The 19,836-nt window shown below is 48.4% G+C and overlaps 1 protein-coding gene across 1 annotated transcript; it reads left to right on the top strand.

The window, feature by feature from the left end:
- The first annotated feature begins 1,300 nt into the window (after window positions 1-1,300).
- Window positions 1,301-11,960, top strand: LOC115651577 (membrane-spanning 4-domains subfamily A member 4A-like). The gene is made up of 8 exons (XM_030562647.1): window positions 1,301-1,386; window positions 8,321-8,444; window positions 8,727-8,837; window positions 9,123-9,179; window positions 9,831-9,986; window positions 10,388-10,510; window positions 10,886-10,968; window positions 11,732-11,960. The coding sequence occupies exons 2-8, from the start codon at window positions 8,385-8,387 to the stop codon at window positions 11,787-11,789; spliced, it is 648 nt and encodes a 215-aa protein (XP_030418507.1). The 5' UTR covers window positions 1,301-1,386; window positions 8,321-8,384; the 3' UTR covers window positions 11,790-11,960.
- Window positions 11,961-19,836: the final 7,876 nt, after the last annotated feature.

The raw sequence follows: 19,836 nt of genomic DNA, 5'->3' as shown, positions 1-19,836 counted from the left end.
TCACCCCAGGAGGGGTTGACAGGGAGGGATTGGTTAGAATCACACAATTAGCCCATAGTTGTGGCACATAGTGGGTATGAGCTAACTTGTAGCCAAGACCAGCAAGGGGGTGGGGAGAGGAAAGGAGTATTTTGCAGGGGTAGGGAGAAATATTTACACCTATTGTGAAATGAACTGAGAATAGGAATAAGCAGTGAGCCAGGGACCAGACTGACTGAGCTCTCAGAGTTGTAAGGTTTCAGAGGTTCTCAGTGAACCCTGTCACAAGAAGAGAGTTACCAGTGATGGACAGGAAGTTACCAGAAGAGAGTTATCAAATGCTATGTGTTATGGAACCTAGGGATGGCCCACTCTTGCCATGTAATGGCCACTTACCAATCACAGTGATGAAGCAGAACCCAGCAGGCTCTGTGCAGTTCAGTTCAGCTAGTGGGCTTCACATGGCAGAAGTGAGATTAAAGCCTAACCCATCAGTGGGAGCATGTTAACAGGCAAGTGTGCTTTTGGAGAGTGGGGGTTATGCCCCTACAAAATCTGTGGCTGGAAAGGGCTTTCAAGTAGAGCCCTGTGAATAATCTTTTTTTTTGGTTCACTGACTGTACCAAAATGTTGGGGTGGGAGGATTCACTTTGGATTGTACCAAAACAAAAATGTCAACTTTTTTGGCAAACCACAAAGTCAGGAAAAAATATTGTTTAGAGTTGAATAAAAGGTTTCATATAAGCAATGTTTCATCTTTGAGCTATTATTTCTTAAGGATTTCCCAATTTTCTAAAATGATCTATTATTTTTTAAATGGAAAGGTGTGTTGAACCAAAAAGTCTGGTTTTGAAAGTGTTGAGTTGAAACTTTTATTTTTCAATTTTTGTTCAGAAAGTTTTAGGGTTTTTTACCTCTCTGAACTGGAGTATTCAACACAAATTGGCAAAATGTTTCAGTTGATCTGGATCTGCATTTTTCATCAGAAAAAGCTTCAGGACAAATATTTCACCTAACTCTCCTTTCCAGGACCAGGAAAGCTGCCCCTGTATTGGCTCTAAGGCTGGAGGAAGTCTCCTGAAGGGAGGAATGGGCCAGATTGGGCCTATGGATGGGTCACTCCCATGACTCCTGGGGAGGACAGATGTGCTAAGTATCTACAGATCCCTGAACGAGGATGGGGGTGGGGAAGCAGACCAAGCCTGATGTTGAAAGTCCCTTGTTTGCGGTAAGCGTCCAGCAGCCCTGTGGGAGGTTGGGACACTTCCTGAAGGGGGTGTCCTGGCTGTGATGTAAAAAGGAGGATCAGATCAGTCTGGCAGGCGAGTGGCAGGAGAAACAGGTGTGGAGCTGGTGAACAGCACTCACGCTGGGAGCCCACCCCTGTGCTGAGATAGAGCAACGCAGGTGAGCACTGGGTGGGAGATGCAGGGCTGGGTGGGTGAGGGGACAGTGAGGACAATGGATGGGATGAGGGGTTTGGGGCTGGGAAAACTTGAGGAAGAGATGGCTGGCCTGAGCGGGGTGAAGGACCATCTGGGGCAGGACAAGACTCCTGCCCCTCATTCCCCCTGGCCAGAGGAGTCTCCCACCCTGGGAACCCAAAATCTGTGTCCTTATCCTCTGCTTCCAACTTGTCTCCTAGCTAGCAACTAGGCCTGTACCCCCTCTCTTGCAGCTTCCAGCACAGGGACCAGGCTGATCCTCCCAGGTGTGCCTCTCTAGGGAGGGGCTGCACAGGCTGGGGACAGAAAGACTGAAAGAGAGAGAATGGATGACTTCAAAGGGGAAAATACAGCGGGATAGAGAGGGTGGAAACATGAGAGAGAAGAGGCAAGGGAGACTTGCTCTTAATGGGGTCAGGACATGGAACTCCTTTAGCAGGACATGGGAGCAATGCTGTCAGGAAATGGGCTGCATGGAGGTGGTATAAGCTCTCCAATTTCTCTCAGGTTTCTGGCTGGGTTGACCCTGTCTCATTTTCATGGATTCCTAGATTTAAAGGCCAGAAGGGACTGTTAGGTCATATGGTCTGACCTCCTGTGTGGGACAGGCCAGAGAATGTCACTCAGTTACACCTGTGTGGAGCTCAGTAACTTGTGTTTGGCTGAAGCTTCTTCTAGAACAGCCTCCAGGTTGGATTTGAAGCCATCAAGAGAAGGACAATCCACCATTTCCCTTGGCAGCTTGTTCCAATGGTTAATCACCTGCACTGTTAAAAATATGTACCTTGTGTCTACTTTGAGTTTGTCTGGCTTCAGCTTGCAGGCAATGGTTCTTTTTCTCTTTCTCTGTTAGAGTAACAAGCCCATTAGCTCCTCATATTTTATACCCTGTAATGGCTGTTGCCAAGTGGCTACTATAACTCAACAAAAAACACTGGAGACTTTTAAGTAACAGTGAATACTTCTCTGAACTTGTAGCTGTGAACTGTACAGATTGGTATTGACAGCTTGTCTGCCTGGCTCCAAGCACAAGCCCTGTGCGTCTGCTCATAAGGGTCACTGAATAATGATTCCCCCCATACAGTATCTGGTTCTTACTCCAAAATTCCTACTAACATTACATCTGCCCTTTTTTAAAAACAAACAAACAGAAAAACAACATTCAAATAAACTTGAATGGAATTTTAGTCTCTGTGAGTACATCTACACTGCAATAAAAGACCCAGGGTTGGCCCAGATTAGTTGACTTGGGCTCATGAGGCTTGGGCTGCAGTGCCATTCAATTGTAACATAAACATTCAGGCATGGGGGAAGCCTGGGCTCTGAAACCCTGCAAGGGGTGGGTCTCAGAGCCCTGGCTCTTGCCTGAATCCCAACATCTATATTGCAATTTTATAGCCCTTCAGTCTGAACCCTGCAAGCCTGAGTCAGATGACCTGGGCTAGGAGACTTGTTGCCATGGAGGGTGTGCGTGTGTGGTTTTTTTATTGCAGTGGAGACGTGTATCTAGCAGGTTTTCTTATTGCTCTGCCTTTAGAGGTAGTAACAGGAGTATCAGACTCCCATTTTTTTTCTTCTATATTCAAAATGACCACTTGAGACTCAGTAGACTGGTCTGGTACTGCCTGCATGTCTTAGCTGGATGTTGACACCATTTCTGTTTGTTCCACATTTTCATTCCCCTCCTGCCCAATTCTTTCAGTGCCCATCAAATCATTTCTGTTTCTTCTGTATACATCTTCCTCTGTGTTAACAAGATCTTGGAGCAGTGTATCGGTCAATTGCCTTGGCAGGTTTCTGTGCTTCCCCCTCCCCCCCCACAAATACAAACTATTTCTCCTTTTTTCCAGTGGTGATAAAGGTTTTGCACCTTTGTCAAAAAAATTCTGCTTTGCTTGTGCAATCCCTTAGGGGTTTAGAGAGCATTGCCCCTTTACATTTTTTTCCTAGAGGAGAGATGGAGACTGGGGTGGGGGGAGAGAGGAGGGAAACTCCAGAGGGTGGCTCTGGAGCTGAGAGGGAGAGAGAAGTAGCAGCCCGCAGGCAGCTGATCGGGTACACCCCAGGACAGGAGCCAGGAGGAGCCCTGTGCCAGGGAGAAATCGCCCGAGATGAACAGGCCAGAACTGGACCCAGTTTCACAGCTGCCCAGAGCTGTATGGGGCTGTGAGTATTGGGGCTTGTGGCTCTGCATTGGGAACAAGGAGGGAGGTTGCTAGATAGCTATCTAGCAGCGACCCTCCTCCCAACTTAAGTAAGTTGGGTGGTGGGTCGCTCTGTGTGGCTTTGCAGAGAGCAGCAGAAGAGGTCACCGGAGGGAGTTTGGTTGAGGGGCGGGAGGGGGAAGGGGGGTTCACTGGTGCTGAAGATGACCAGGAGCACCCAAGACTTACTATTGCACTGGAACTTTGCTCTGGACTCCTGAACTCTGTGTGCAGACACATTGCTTGGTGTCTGCCATTTCAGACTGTGCTACCACTGGGCCAGTGGGGCCTTGGTTTGAATGCAGCCCTTCTACTGCTCTCCCTATATTTTCCCCTTGTTTTTCTCCTCTCATCCCTCTGTAAATAAATCTCCCTTTCTTGTATCCACTGTACTTTTCCTAGGGGTGGGGAGCTTGTTCACTCTGGGAGGTTTGGGACAGGTGCCCCTGGGGTGGAAGGGAGTTCTGCTGCTGCATTCCTGTGCCTGCCTTCTCTTGGCCAGAGCTGACTGCAGAGCAGACTCCATCTAGGCCACGAAGGAGCTAAAGTTACACTTGTCTCACTTAAGGCTAGTTTGTATGTCTCCTTGTATTACTTTGGGTTGCAACAGCTCTGATGAAGTTGGCAATCTGGTCCTTAGATGTCTTCCCATGAGGAGCTGAGCAGCTGATCTTCAATCTCCTTTACTGCCTAGATGTATGAGTCCAACAGGCTAAGATATGGATCTGTGTTATCCATGCTAGATTTTTTATTTTAAAGAACACTTTGCACATTTGAATTGCTCTCTCAGCCATTCCATTTGATTGTGGGAACAATGGACTTGATGTTTTATGAAAAAAGTCTCACTGCTTTACAAAGGTTTTGAAGCCTCTGGAGCAAAAGTGTGATTCATTGTCACTAATGAGTTCCTCAGGGCCTCCATACCTTCTAAATATAGACATGCAGCATCAATGACTGATGCACTGGTGGTCCTGAGGCAAGTAGTCTGCTGAGTATTTTAAATAACAGTCCACCAGAATAAGATAATCTGCACCTTGAAACACAAACATATCCATCAAACTGTCCTGAAGTGGCTCAAGAGCATGAGCAACAACCTTTGGCTAGGCTGTTAAAAAGCAAGGCACAAACCCCGTGTTAGTTCTGTACTGAGATTTCATCAACCAGATATCAATGGTAAACTCCTCAAGTCCTGTAACCACCTACCCAAGGAGTCACAGTCCCCTTGGCTGCACCTATCTTACCTCCTAGGGAAGCCTTCCTTTGTGATAGATGGTCCCTTGTGCCAAAAATCACAGTATATTCAGGTTACTCCTAATCCCAATGGGCTGGTCACTTACTCCAGGTCAACAGTGCTTTGGCTCTCACACCAAAGACAACACTTGGAGCCAATCCTATAATAAACTATCTAAAGATTTATTAACTAAGAGAAATTAGTTATTTACAAGGTTAAAGCAAGTAAACACATACACACAAACAGATTACAGTCCTAGGTTTCTGAAGGTGATGGCAGACAGCTGCTGTGATATGCAAGCTCTATATGTCCTTTAGGGCTAACCCAGGCAAAGCAGCTGGGGATTCCTTGCTCATGCTTAGAAATCTGGCCCTCCCAAAGTCCAAGGAGCAGAGAAATCCATTTTCTTCTTGCAAGGGATTTTTATTCCCTTCCTCCCAGAGTTCAAGCTGATGGGATGAGTTCATGCGCATGTCTCCTCTTCATAGTGACTTTTTATTTTTTTTTGGTGGGGGTGTGTGGGTGCGGAATTAACAGAGTCTTTGTTCTTTGGTGTTTCACAATGACTCATTTGGTTTCAATAGGCCTTCTGGTGGGCAGGATATAACACCCTCTGTACCATTTGACATTAGTTCATGCTTCTTTCCTGTTCAGTGTGTTACACAGTTACAGGAGTTTATAATGCAAATGCTTACTATTACCTTATCATATGTTATCAGTGAGATTAACACATGCAGCATCCTACAAGTATTTCATAAAGTCTAAACACTATGCACTTAACATCTGTTTTAATACCACTAGCATGCAGGTGAGCCAGACTGGTTTCCAGCTATGCATTGGTCAGTGTTTATCTGAGGCCTACGGACCTTGGCATGAGCTGGCACCTAGTCTGCCAGCCTCATAAGGTCCCTGCCAAGGTCTGTTTGGGACCTCTTGTGGTAGCATTGGTTCCTTTCGATTTTGTTTCTGAAAGTTTGACATGCATTGCAAGCACGTACTGTGTCCTCAGTTTGACTACACCTGCTGGGCAAATAGACAGCATCTTGAGCTCTCCTTTTACATAGCTCTGCTCCCAGTTGCCACTCATGAATAATAGTCAAGATCTCTTTTCTGAGACTTTTCAGTAGTATAATTCTGTCACTTTTAAAGACGAGTCCATTTTGCACACTTAGTTCCTCTCTATGTGACCAATAAGCACGAATAACCTCTGGCACTACAGATCTATTGTCTGGCCCTCCTTGCCAAGTAGTTTGCAGAACAACATCATTTGCAGTATCCGCTTGAAATTCCTTCAATTTCTGTCTGGCAATAAGCAAATAAAAGTTAATCTGATGTAGTGCAACATCAGCTTCCTCTGAACTTACTCCTCCATCATGCAACGTGTAGACTTTGGATAAAGTGTCAGCAATTACTACAGTAATTCTTTACGTGGTCTGTATCCAACTTCCTGTTGATATTTCTGGAGTAGTAGCAACCACCTTTGAATCCTTGATGGAGTACTGTGAAAAGGTTTTCTGAAAATGGCCTCAAGACACTTGTGGTTGCAGCCTTTTCATCTGCATGTCATACATCCACGACCCATTCAAGGGTTAAACTTGCTTGTGCAGTCAGACACAATACTACACACAATGAGGTCTCTAATGAGCGAGTCACACACTTCTTCACAGTTGGAGGATGGTGCTGCCAGTTTTCCATCAGTCGCATGCTGGTCTATATTTTCCCCATCTGTCTGACTTCTAGTGAAAACTGCTCGAGTCTCATATGGGATATTTCTTGGCAGTGGACAGTAGGCCTCACTTACTCTTTAAAACCTGTATATCTTTTTATCTGCTATATCATCAAATAAAAAAAGTGTTAAATACTTCTCTCATTTCTTCACCTGCCACATGAAGAATTAATGCTCTTTGTAGACACTCGTCTTTTTTGTCTGTGCCTCTCCCAGTGCTGTCTTTGCTTCCATTTTCCCCAGTTTTCTGCTGCATTTCCTTCAGATGAAAGCTTTCCTGGAGACTTTAATTGGTCCATTGTTTTCCAGATTCATTGTCTTCTAGTCTTACTTTCAGTTTTGTTCTGACACTGGAATAGCTGTTTCCAACTTGCTATTATAACAACAGAAAAGATACCAGAGACTTAAGTACAGTAACTCCTCACTTAATGTTGTAGTTATGTTCCTGAAAAATGCAACTTTAAGGGAAATGATATTAAGTGAATCCAATTTCCCCATAAGAATGAATGTAAATGCGGGGGGGTAAGGTTCCAGGGAAATTTTTTTTTTGCCATACAGTACTGTAGTTGGGAGGTGCCCCTCCCTTACCCCACACAGGCACAGCTCACTGGCACTGGAGACAATGAGGCAGGCAAGGAGGCTGAAGGTGCTTTAGGCTAGGAGAAGCACATTGCGCAGCAGCTTCCCCTACACTGCAAGCACCAGAGGTGGGGGGCTCAACCCTCGGCCTGCCCAATCCACCCCTTCCCCCAAGACCCCACCCTTAACCCACATCTTCTCCTCCCCTCTTTACTCCACAGGCTGTGTCCTCGCTCCTCCCCCCTCCCTCCACTGCCTCCTGCCGACAGCAATCAGCTGGAGGGTGGAGTGAGGACAGGGTGCACCTCCTGCCCGTGGCAATCAGCTGGCTTGCAATGTTCAGGGGGCAGGAGTGAGGGGGGAGGAGTGAGGACTCCGCATGCAGGCCCCTCCCTCTCTCCCTTGCCTTCTGCCCACAGCAATCAGCTGGTTTGCGGTGTTTGAGAGGCAGGGGAAGACTTCAGGCCAAGTCCTTGCTCCTCCCCCCTCCCTCCTGAATGCCGCAAGCCAGCTGGAGGGCAGGAGGAGAAGGGGGAAGGCACTGATCTGTGGGGTCTGCCAGCGGGCGGGAGGCGTAGGGGAGCTGATGGGGGGGGCTGCCAGCTGTGGACAAAGCAAGCAGACAAAGGATGTTATTGTGAAGCATTGCACAACTTTAAACGGAGCATGTTCTGTAATGGAGCAGAGATGTAAGATTGAAACAACATTAAGTGAGAGGATGTTAAGTGGGGAGTTACTTTAACAGTAAACACTTTCCTGAGTTTGCGGCTAAGAAATGTACAGATAAGTGTTGCTGGCTCGGCTCTAAGTACAAGGTGATAAGGCTCATTACATAATGATTTTACCCATACGACACTATGGGTAACTGGTTACTCCAAAGTCCCTGCTAGCATTACATGCCCCCTGTATGTTTTGTGCACATGAGGCTACTGAGTTGCTATTAGCAAGTCAGGCTCTTGTACCAGATATGGACTGGCAGCAGAGCCTTTCTCATAGAGCCATGTGTTTGCTATAAGATCCTTTAGTGCACTGCCAGGAATGGCTGTTGTGAGCTTAACTAAGATATATTCCACACAGCGGCACCTAGCAGCTGAATGGTATGATGCAGTTTAGCATTCCAGTGCACCCAATGACCCAGTCCCTCTTGCACCCACAGGGCTGTCTTTCCTGCTCCAGAGCCTGTGAGGAGTTTGGTCTATATCAAGACGCTGGGTTCTGCCATGTCAGAAGCGGGACCCCTGATGCAGCTGTTCCTGCGGGGGCAGCCTAGAGTCTTGGGGGTGAGCAGCGTGTGTGGAGGGTGAGAGTGTCTCTTACACACGCACACGCACACACACACACACACGCCCCCTGTTGCCCCATGTCACAGCTCATCCCTTGGTGCACCGGCCTCACCCCCTCTGCTGGCCCTGCACAGCACCTGGGATCTTTGGGATCCTGTCAGACAGGCCCTGGTGCCTGTTAGCAGGTGACTGGACACGGCGCCTGTCTCTGCCCCCTGCTGGCTGTCCTGCCCCTGCCCAGAGCTGCATGCTGATGATCGGTTTGTTTCCCATTTGCAGGCCCTCTTGCTGTTGGCGGGGCTGCTGCAGATGGCCTTTGGTGTCCTCCTGGCCATTTCCCCCTGCGTCTATAGGGATGAGCTGCACGTCCACTTTTACTCGGCAGTGCTGGTGAGTGACCGACCCATCTCCTGAGCCTTCATGCCCAACTCTGCTGGTGCCTCTCAGTCCCGACCTGCAGCCCCCTGCTATCTCACCCCTGGGTTCCCTCCCTACCCCCAGCCTGACTGATGTCCCCCTATCCTAACCCACAGCCTTCTTGCTATCTCAGCCTCGGGTCGCCCCCCAGTTCTGCCAATACACCTTAACCCTAACATGCAGTCTTCTACTATCCCTTCCCACCCCAGCTCTGCTGATTCCCCTGATTACTTTCTCTCATTCTCTCTTCCTCTCCAGTTGCTCTTGGCTGGCATTATCACTCTGGCTGCAGACACAACACACAGCCTGGCCCTGGTGAGTAGCCTCTTGTTAAAGCCTGGCCCAGGGCTGCATCAGCGTTCAAGTCACATCCCTCCTCATTCCTCTCCTCAGACAAGTGACCCTCCTAAGAAGGACTGTACCCTCTGGGCCAGTTGGGGCTGTGAGACCCAAGGTAGCTCTGCCTTGCACTGGGGAATTCTGTCAGAGTGCGAGGTGGGGAGAAGAGGAGGAAGCCATTGGTGAGGGATGGGCCTGGAGCAATGGCTGAGATGAACCCCATTGGCAGTGGTGCTCTGAGGGGCAGCTGTGGTACCCAAGGCCCAGCTGCATGAAGGGGAGATGAAGCCAGAGGCAGATCAAGGGGACAGAGCCAGGATGGGGCAGCCCTGGGGAATAAAGGGGTGATCCTGGCCCAGTCCTAAGAAGAGGCAAGGCAGAGCTAGTTGGGAGGGAATGGCAAGTCAGGACAAGAGGCCGAGCCCATACGTTAGTGTGAGATGGATCCAGAGAGGGGCTGTACTAGGAGGTGATCTCTTGATGGGACAACTCCCCTCCGTACCCTGGAAAGACTCTAGGGGAGCAAGCTGGGGTTTATAAGTGTTATCTATTCAGGAGCATTGGCAGTCTCTCATTCCTACTCTTCAGTATTCCTAGCAGCGACAACCTTATCCCTTCATCTTCCAGGTGAAAGCCTGCCTGGTCATTTACATCATCTGCACGGTGGTGGTCGGCGTGATCAACTTATTCTACCTGGTGGACTTGGTGTACGATCCCCGTAACCGGTACATCCAGTGTCCTTCCAGCAACAGGTTGCACTGCAGGCGGCTGTACCAGATCTCGGTGGGTGCCTTCTCCATGGAGAGCTATAGAAGAGCAATGTTGGGGCAACCAGCTGGCTGAGATCGGAGCAAGGAGGATCAGGGATGGGAGTTGGAGGAGGGGATAGATCTCCTGAGGAACTCAGGCCTGGGCTTCATTTCTCTGTCCCCCTGGGAACTGTCTCCTGGGGTAGGTGGGGGAGTCATTAATTCCTGGAATTCCTCCTCCTGTTGACGGCTTCCTGGAGCTTGACTCACTGGAACTGGACAGGATGTGAGAATAGACTGCAGGGAACACTCCTTCCCATTCCCACCAGGGGATGGACAATGGAACAAACAGGGCTGTCTGGTTGTTAGTTCCTCTGATCCGTGCTGAGTCCAGGGGCCTGTTTGTGATTCCCCATCTCCTGCTCTGTTTCCCAGCACTATTGCACAGGCATGCGAGCCATCATCCTGATCTTAACCTCGCTGGGATTCTTTGTTTCTATTGCCCTGGCAGCATTTGGATGCAAAGCGGTGTGTCGCCAGAACTCTGCCGATGATGGGGTAACTACCCTGCTGCTATGGGAGATATTGGGAGAAGTGGGGTTAATACAGAGCTGGGGGGAAAGGGATGGAAGGAAACTAGGGATGGACCCTGGGAGGATGAGCAAAGATGGCGAGAGTGTGGGAGACGGGCAGAGGATGGCTGAGTAGAGAAGAAAGGGGAGCAAAGAGGTAAGACTGAGAGGCAGAGGGGAGCAAATGCTCCATGGGGTGTCTATGAAGTGTTTACATCTGTGCCTAGATAAGGGCAGGGAGATAGTAAAGCAGTGAATAGACAGGCCAGGGAGCAGCTGCCCATGGCTGGGGGGGTGATCGGCCAGGGCTACCCCTCCTGAGCCATCACACTCATTCCATGACTTTTTGTTTTGCTCCCAGCCGGTCACCACCCTGACGAATCCGCCTGCTTCCCATGAGGCCACCATGAAGCCCGAGCCTGTGGCAACAGAGGGACCCACGGTGTGAGTGTCCCCTGGTGGTGAGACCAACAGCCCCCCACAGCAAGCAGCTACCCCGTGTCCCTCAGTGAGAGGTGTTTCTGTTTTACCTTCTCTGCCTTCCCTCCATCATCCCCCCACCTAGTGGAAAAGCCTGCTAACTGCCGTTGTGTGGTATTGCTGTTCACACACTCACTGCTGGGCTGCCTTACCATTGCACCACGGCGCAAGTGCCCCCCAAAATCTATTAATGTACTGCAAGCCAAGGGTCCGTCCTGCAAAATCCTGGATGGGGAGAGGATGGTATAGTGCCATCTGATGGGCCCTGCAGCTAGCTAACAGGAAGTGGGCTAGAGAGAGGCCCAGAGCCTGGCACAGTGGATGGCGACCCTCAACCAAGCTCTGAACCTAGCTTCATCCATTATGTATAATTGTTATCTGAAGGCATCTCCCTGAAACCTGGAACTCTCTGATTCATGGAGCCATAGATTCTAAGGCCAGAAGGCACCGTTAATCATCTACTCTGACCTTCTGTATAACACAGGTCAGCGCATGTCACTCAGTTACCCCTGCACTGAGCCTGATAACTTATGTTCAACTGAAGCCTCTTCCACAAAGGCATCAGTCTTGATCTGAAGTCATCAAGAAATGGAGAATCCATCGCTTCCCTTGGTGGTCTGTTAATTGTGTGCACCATTAGAAATATGTGCCTAATTTCTAATTTAATTGGTCTGGCTTCAGTTTACAGCCACCAGTTCTCGTTATGCTTTTCTCTGCTCGATTACAGAGCCCTGGTATTTGATCTTCCACAAGAAGTCTATCGGGGGCATCTCCTCCTGCTTTAATGGGTGGGTCTATCAGCGAAGCTGCAGGCATGGATCATGACATGCATTATTGCTCCAGAGGAATGGCTTTGTGGCTGATTGAGGTGTGCTGCCATTCCCTGCAAGATAGTTTCTTAATGTGTAGAACACCCCCTTCTTCAAAAAATAAACAAACAAACTAGTTTCACCTTGCTCATGGTTTGGTTGGTTTGTTCATCTCTGTGATGAGGTTTACAGACCCCACAGGGGTCAGGAAAGGATTAACAGGGCCCAGTCAGCCCTGCTCTATGACACCTGAGCAGATGTCAGGCTTTGAGGGAAGAGCTAAAAAGGGAGAAGCCAGCTCCATTGCAGCCTGGTTGGGTAGGAGAGCAGATCTGGAGCACTCACTGAGAGAGATAAAACTGGTGGAGGCCAGGAAGACGGGGAGGCTGATGCCTATTGCAGCTTCCCTGTGGGAAGGGAAGAGTTTTTATTTCTTTATGTTCAGTTTGGACTTTTGTTGCCCTGGAAGGGGCAAAACATTGATGTGACCTAGCTCGCAGGCTGCTTCACCTCAGCCTGGAAAGTGTTGGAGGCTGGGTGGATCAGCTGGCCCAGAGGAAAACAGAGGCCAAGTCTCCGCGGTGCTGGTGGTCTGTGCCATGAGGGTATGCAGCCACAGTTTTCTGAAATCTCTCACTGCTGAGTGAAAACATGGAGTGTTAGCCCATCAGCTCCAGTCGCCTGCCCTGCCGGTATCCCCACTCCTCAGTTGAATCACGGAGGACTCCAAAGTAATTTCTGCCCTGTTCCTGCCAGTCCAGTTGGTTATGCAGTAGCTTGGGTATCTGTGGTTCTCTTGTAGCATTCCATGTCTGGCAGCTGCATGCAGCCTGCGGGCTGGTTTCCTGACACGTTGATCTGAAAGTCAGCGGCGTTTCATGCTTGGTGAAGGATAAAATTAAAAATGATTAAATTCCACAAACTGTTCTGAATGTAGAAGGACTCACAAGCCTGCTCCTTCCTAGGCCCTTACGGGCTGTTCACCCACAGCCCTGAGCCACCAGCCAGCCCTCCATCCAGTCACAACATAACACCCCAATGCTTGAATGCCAAAGGGCAATTTTACCATAAGGAAAGATGACCCCAGCCCTCTAAGACCTAGAGTAGAATTTTGAGTGTTTTCCTCAATCAGACACAATCGAGGCTCCTGATAGGAGCATCCGAATAACAGTCAGAACAATAGGTGCCGTCATGACTGTTTCTACCCAATTGCTCTAGGAGTTTGTACTGCATGTATCACAGCAGAACCCGAAAATAGATCTTGCTGCATTTCAAAAGTTTTATGCTGATTGGCTCTGTAATCCCAGGAGCATGGGGATGGGGATACTAGCCAGTGAGGCCTCAAATTTGGTATGATTAGGCTGAAGGAGGCTGGGGATGAGATTCCTTTCTTGGACTCCTCTAAACTATATGAGCATAGACGTTGACTCCGTGGGTGCTCCGGGGTTGGAGCACCCAGGGGAAAAAATAGTGAGTGCTCAGCTACCACCAGCAGGCCCAGCAGATCAGCTCCTCCCCTTCCCCTAGCATCTCCTGCCCAGCAAGGATCAGCTGTTCAGTGGCATGCAGGAAGTTTGGAGGGGGGAAGGCGTGAGGGAGATGCACCTGTGGGGGAGGGGCAGGAAGAGGTGGGCAGGAAGAGGCAGGGCAGGGGCTTGGGATTGGGGTTGAGTGGAGGGCAGGGCCTGGGGCAGAGAGGGGGTCAAGCAACTCAGAAAGTGTACAGGAGACATTGCATCTTTCTCCTACTGGGAGGGAGGTGGTGCCTTACAGGGCCAGCAGGAAAAAGGGCAGAGAAGTCTTAGACACCCACATATACGAATGAACCAGATAGAGTTGGTGGAATTACCAGTGTGAGTAGGGATGGGTGAAAGGTTTTGGCCAAAACTTCTTATCCGCAACCCTTTTTTTTCCCTGGTGAAAAATGGAAATTCACCAAAACAACAGATGAATTCATGTCCATTTTGCCAAATTGTTTGGAAAGTGTTGGAAATAAACCTAACCCCCCCCCCCAACATTTTGTTTACACATTTTCAGAACTAAACTTGGGAGGGTGAGGGATTCAAAATAACTTTTTGTTTCAAAATTTCCTTTAAAAAATTTAAAATGGGCAGGATTAAAACAAAACATTTTATTTTGTCAAAACATGGGTTTATTTTTAACGTTTGACTTGCCAAAAATTTCTTTTTCTGTTCAACTCAAACCAAACTTTTTTTTTAGCCCCTTCCCCCAGGAATTGCCAGTGAACTGAAAAACCTGTTATTTGCACTGCTCTGTTTGTGAGTAAATTATCATATTGACTGAGTCATTCTCCCTGGTGGGGATCATGTATGATTTTTCCTCACAAGTTTGTTCTTTGCAACTATCCACAGAGAGATTTCAGTTTACGGGGTTGTTCACTTTGCCCTCTTTCTTTGTTAGTTGTGCTGTGTGATTAGTCACCTGCTACTCCTTGACTGGATGTTTAAAACCTTTAAAGCAGGAGAATAACCAGTAACAGAGAGCAATAACTTATCTCAGGAATGAATTCTAATTTGGGCTAAAATCTGTGAAGTTATCAGGACTTGCAGCTGCTTTCCCGAATAAAATGATGGCCTCCAAATACTTATGAGCAATGAAGAACATGACTGCAGCAGTGTCTTTTCTCTCTGCATAACACTAAGGGTATTTCTACGCTACAGAATTAAGTCAAATTTATAGAAGTCGATCTTTTCGAAAGCGATTTTATACAGTCGATTGTGTGTGTCCCCACTAAGCGCATTAATCGCATTAAGTCGGTGGAGCCTGTCCACAATACCGAGGCTAGCGTTGACTTTCGGAGCGTTGCACTGTGGGTAGCTATCCCACAGTTCCTGCAGTCTCTGCTACCCATTGGAATGCTGGGTTGAGCTCCCACTGCCTGATGGGGAAAAAACATTGTCACGAGTGGTTTTGGGTACATGTCGTCAGTCGCCCCTCCCTCTGTGAGAGCAACAGCAGACAATCGTTTCACATCTTTTTTCTGCACAGACGCCATACCATGGCAAGTGTGCAGCCCGCTCAGCTCGGCTGCCACTGTTGTGTTCTGGGTGCTGCTGGCAGCAGACGGTGCAGTATGGCTGCAAACCATCATCACGCTTCTGCTGCCACTCTGCTTTCCTGCTCTGGCAGCTGACAGTACAATAGGGCTGCAAACCATTGTCATTGAATGACCGAATGATTGCTGCCGCTGCCACTCTGCTCTCCTGCTCTGGCAGCAGATGGTGCAGTTGGGCTGCAAACCATTGTCACGCTTCCACTGCCTCTCTGCTCTCCTGCTCTCCTTCAGATGCCATACCACGGCAAGCATGGAGCCCGCTCAGATCACCACAGCAGTTATGAGTACTGTAAACACCATGTGCATTATCGTGCAGTATATGCAGCACCAGAACCTGCAAAAGTAGGTGAGGAGGCAATGGCAGCGCGGTGACAAGAATGATGAGGACATGGACACAGACTTCTCTCAAAGTACGGGCCCTCGCAATTTGGACATCATGGTGGTAATGGGGCAGGTTCATGCCATGGAACGCCGATTCTGGGCCCGGGAAACAAGCAGAGACTGGTCGGACTGCATAGTGTTGCAGGTCTGGGATGATTCCCAGTGGCTGTGAAACTTTCGCATGCATAAGGGCACTTTCATTGAACTTTGTGACTTGCTTTCCCCTGCCCTGAAGTGCAAGAATACCAAGATGAAAGCAGCCATCACAGTTCACAAGTGAGTGGTAACAGCCCTAGGGAAGCTTGCAACACCATACAGCTACTGGTCAGTCGGGCATCAATTTGGAGTAGGCAAATCTACTGTGGGGGTTGCTGGGATCCAAGTAGCCAACACCATCACTGAGCTGCTGCTATCAAGGGTAGCGACTCTGGGAAATGTGCAGGTCATAGTGGATGGCTTTGCTGCAATGGGATTCCCTAACTGCTAGAGATGGAACACACATCCCTATCTTGGGACTGCACCACCAAGGCAGCCAGTACGTAAACCACAAGAGGTACTTTTAAATGGTGCTTCAAGCATTGTTGGATCACCAACATCAATGTGTGATGGCCAGAAAGATACATGACACTCGCATCTTCAGGAGTTCTGATCTGTCTGAATAGCTGCAGGAAGGGACTTAATTTCCAGACCAGAACTGCTGGGGATGTTGAAATGCCTATAGTTATCCTTGGGGACTCAGCCTACCCCTTAATGCCATGGCTCATGAAGCCATACACAGGCACCCTGGACAGTAGTCAGGAGCTGTTCAACTATAGGCTGAGCAAGTGCAGAATGGTGGTAGAATGTGTATTTGGATGTTTAAAAGTGCGCTGGTGCAGTTTACTGACTCAGGAAGACCGCAGCGAAACCAATATTCCCATTGTCATTACTGCTTGCTGTGTGCTCCACAATATCTGTGAGAGTAAGGGGGAGAGTTTATGGTGGGATGGGAGGTTGAGGCAAATTTCCTGGCCGCTGATTACGCGCAGCCCAACACCAGGGTGGTTAGAAGAGCACAGCAGGGTGTGCTGCGCAACAGAGAAGCTTTGAAAACCTGTTTCATGACTGGCCAGGCTATGGTGTGAAAGTTCTGTTTGTTTTTCCTTGATGAAAACTCACCCCCTTGGTTCACTTTATTTCCCTGTAAGCCAACTGCCCTCCCCTTCCCCCTTCAATCACCACTTGCAGGGACAATAAAGTCATTGTTGTTTCAGATTCATGCATTTTTTATTAATTAGTCATAGAAATAGGGGGATAATTGCCAAGGTAGCCCGGGAGGGATGGTGGAGGAGGGAAGCACTGGGTTGGGTGGTGGAAGAGGGGAGGAGGGAAGGACAAGACCACACTGCACTTCAAAACATACTGAATACCGGCTTTCTGTTGTTTGGGCAGTCCTCTAGGATGGAGTGATTGAGTGCCTGGAGCTGCCCCCACCATTCTTGGGCATCTGGAGGTGAGGAGGCTATGGAACTTGGGGAAGAGAGCGGTTGGTTACACAGGGGCTGCAGCAGTGGTCTGTGCTCCTTCTGCCTTTCCTGCACCTCAACCATATGCCAGAGCATATCATTTTGATCCTCCAGTAGCCTCAGCATGCATCCTGCCTCCTTTCATCACACTGCTGCCACTGCTCTTCTTGCTCCTGCCACCTCTCCTCTTGCTCCCACCACCTCTCATCTTGCGCATCCCTCCTGTCCTCGTGTTCATTTTGTGCTTTCCTGGACTCTGACATTGTTTGCCTCCATGCATTCTGCTGGGCTCTTTCAGTGATGGAAGACTACATGAGCTCAGAGAACATTTCATTGCAAGTGTGTTTTTTTCACCTTCTTATCTGTGCTAGCCTCTGGGATGGAGATGATAGTGGTAGCACTGAAACATTTATAGCTGCGGGAGGAAAAAAAGGGAGAGTTGGGTTGACTATTTAAAATGAGTTGGCCATGTAAAAGGAGAGGCTGTGGTTTTTGGATTAACATGCAGCACAAACCCAACTAACCCCCCCAACATCCAATTCGCTTCACCTCACCGCTAACAGCGAGGATGATTTCTTTTCAGCCACAGGCACCCAGACCGGCAGGAACGGCCACCTCTGAATGTCCCCTTAATAAAATTCTCCTATTTTAATCAGGTGACCATGAATGATATCACTCTCCTGAGGATAACACAGAGATAAAGAACGGATGTTGCTTGATTGCATTCTATAGCTTTACTGGTCGCGAATACATTCCAAGTCTTCAGGGAAAATTAATCGTTAAACACGCTTGCTTTTAAACCATGTTTTATATTTACAAAGGTACACTCACCAGAGGTGCCTTCTCTGCCTTCAAGGTCCGGGAGCGCAGGTTGGGAGGGTAATGTCTCCAGGGTGATAAATAGTTCCTGGCTGTCAGAGAGAACAGTTTCTCCACTTGCCTGCTGTTCACTATCTTCAACCGCCTCCTCCTCCTCCTCTTCCTCATCCCCCAAATCCTCATCCCTGTTGCATGAGACTCCCTTGCAGGAGTCCACGTACGGGGGGGGTAGTTGTAGGGGCACCCCCTAGAACTGCATGCAGCTGCATGATAGAAGCGGCATGTCTGGATGTCTGATCCGGAGCGACCGTTTGCCTCTTTGGTTTTTTGGTAGGCTTGCCTGAGCTCCTTGAGTTTCACGCAGCACTGCTATAGCCTCTGTCCTTCATGCCTTTGGAGATTTTTTAAAATATTTTTGCATTTTGTCTTTTGGAATGGAATTCTGATAGCATGGATTCATCTCCCCATACAGCGATCAGATCCAGTACCTCCCGTACGGTCCATGCTGGCGCTCTTCTGCAGTTCTGAGACTCCATGGGCACCTCTGCTGATGAGCTCTGCATGGTCACCTGTGCTGATCAGCTTGCCATGCTGGCCAAACAGGAAATAAAATTCAAAAGTTTGCTGGGCTTTTCCTGTCTACCTGGCCAGTGCATCTGAGTTGAGAGTGCTGTCCAGAGCAGTCACAATGGAGCACTCTGGGATAGCTCCTGGAGGCCAATACTGTCGAATTGCATCCACAAGACTCCCAAATTTGACCCATCAATGTCGATGTCGGTGCTTATCCCCTCGTCGGGGAGGAGTACAGAAATCAATTTTAAGACCCCTTTAAGTCAACAAAAATGGCTTCGGCATGTGGATGGGTGCAGGGTTAAATAGATCTAACAAGGCTAAATTTGACCTAAACTTGTAGTGTAGACCAGCCCTGAGAATAACAGGAATCAGCACAGGCAAAGCTGAGTTCCAGATAACTCTTTACTAACACATAAGGCCTAGCTAGCTATATAATGTGGTTTCTCCCATAGAAGACATCGAGGCTCACTAGATGACTTCCAAACTATTTAAAGGGATGTTATCCCATTCCTATACACTACAAACCCATAAACTGCAGCAGAGCAGGCTTGCTGTGTTTATTTGCAAACCATATATTTATTAAGCTTGCAGGATTGTCACTGTGTGTGTCACTTGGAAGCCTGTTGAGTCAGTATGAAGTGGTGGAGGTGGCTACAAGCATGGCCGAGAGCTCTTTTTGGTCAGAATATTGCCAGCTTGATTCATCACTGGGATTCACAATCTGTTACCTTTCAATTTTTTAAGTTCTCAGCCAGTAAATTACAGCCTGGGCTTTCAGTTAATGTTATATACTTAATTAAGTGATAAAGAGCCAAGAAGGTTCCAAGAAAAATACTTAGATCCTCAGCTGCTGTCAATTGTTATAGCTCTGTTGGCTTGAGATCAATGAGCTATAACAAGTGACACCACTGGGGTGTCATTTAAGAAAAACACATGGGGGAGAGGGGGCAATAGATTAGTAAAGAATGTCCACTGGCATGGTGAAGGGTTGAGAGCTGCATGATTACATTGTATTGCAGCCACCTGTGTTCTGTAGGGCTAGATCAGAAAAGAACAATGTTTGAAAAACTGCACGTCTTCTATAAGTTTTTGAAGCAAACTTTATGATTGATTATATAGCTGGGGAAATTCAATCATCTTATATGTGATTATATTATATCCTGCAAAGTCAGGGTGGGGAGAGGGCAAAACTGGAGCACAATGACATGTCTGGGAAGGCGAGGCAAACCACAGACGGGAGGGGGCAACTGCCCTCCTTGCCCTGGAGTAAATGACACCTCTTGAGACCACATGAGGATTTGCCCCTTAGTGAAAGCTGATGTGCAGTAGCTCCAGGGAAGGAGCGAGGACCCAGCTGGAAAGCTGTCTGTTTCATAACTGACACAATATACTGTCAAGTCTTTGAATTCGCTTTGTTTTTGTCATGTCTGTGCGTTTGTGTTTCGATGTGGTGGAAACCACAACAGCCAGCTGCAAAACTCAGGTCTTTTCAACTTGTGAAGCATATTAAGAGTAGGAAAACCACCACCCAGGCTGATTTCTCACAACAACACCCAGGGGAGGTCGGTATAGGCCCTGTGTCTCCACAGGACATACAGACTTTTACAGGGTTCAAGGCCAACTCATCAAATAGCCCAGATAGAGACAGATTTCCCTGGGGAAGGGATTA

Source organism: Gopherus evgoodei, chromosome 4, assembly GCF_007399415.2.
Source record: "Gopherus evgoodei ecotype Sinaloan lineage chromosome 4, rGopEvg1_v1.p, whole genome shotgun sequence".
Taxonomy (NCBI): Eukaryota; Metazoa; Chordata; order Testudines; family Testudinidae; genus Gopherus; species Gopherus evgoodei.
Note: the sequence above shows the minus strand (reverse complement) of the source record. Positions and strands in the feature narration are given on the sequence as shown.

Excerpts from the sequence above, each read along its gene's own strand:
- LOC115651577 (XM_030562647.1), top strand. The coding sequence starts at position 8,385 with ATGTCAGAAGCGGGACCCCTGATGCAGCTGTTCCTGCGGGGGCAGCCT. Across the intron at positions 10,511-10,885 it reads AGAACTCTGCCGATGATGGG|CCGGTCACCACCCTGACGAA; the intron begins GTAACTACCCTG and ends TTTTGCTCCCAG. Across the intron at positions 10,969-11,731 it reads GCAACAGAGGGACCCACGGT|AGCCCTGGTATTTGATCTTC; the intron begins GTGAGTGTCCCC and ends GCTCGATTACAG.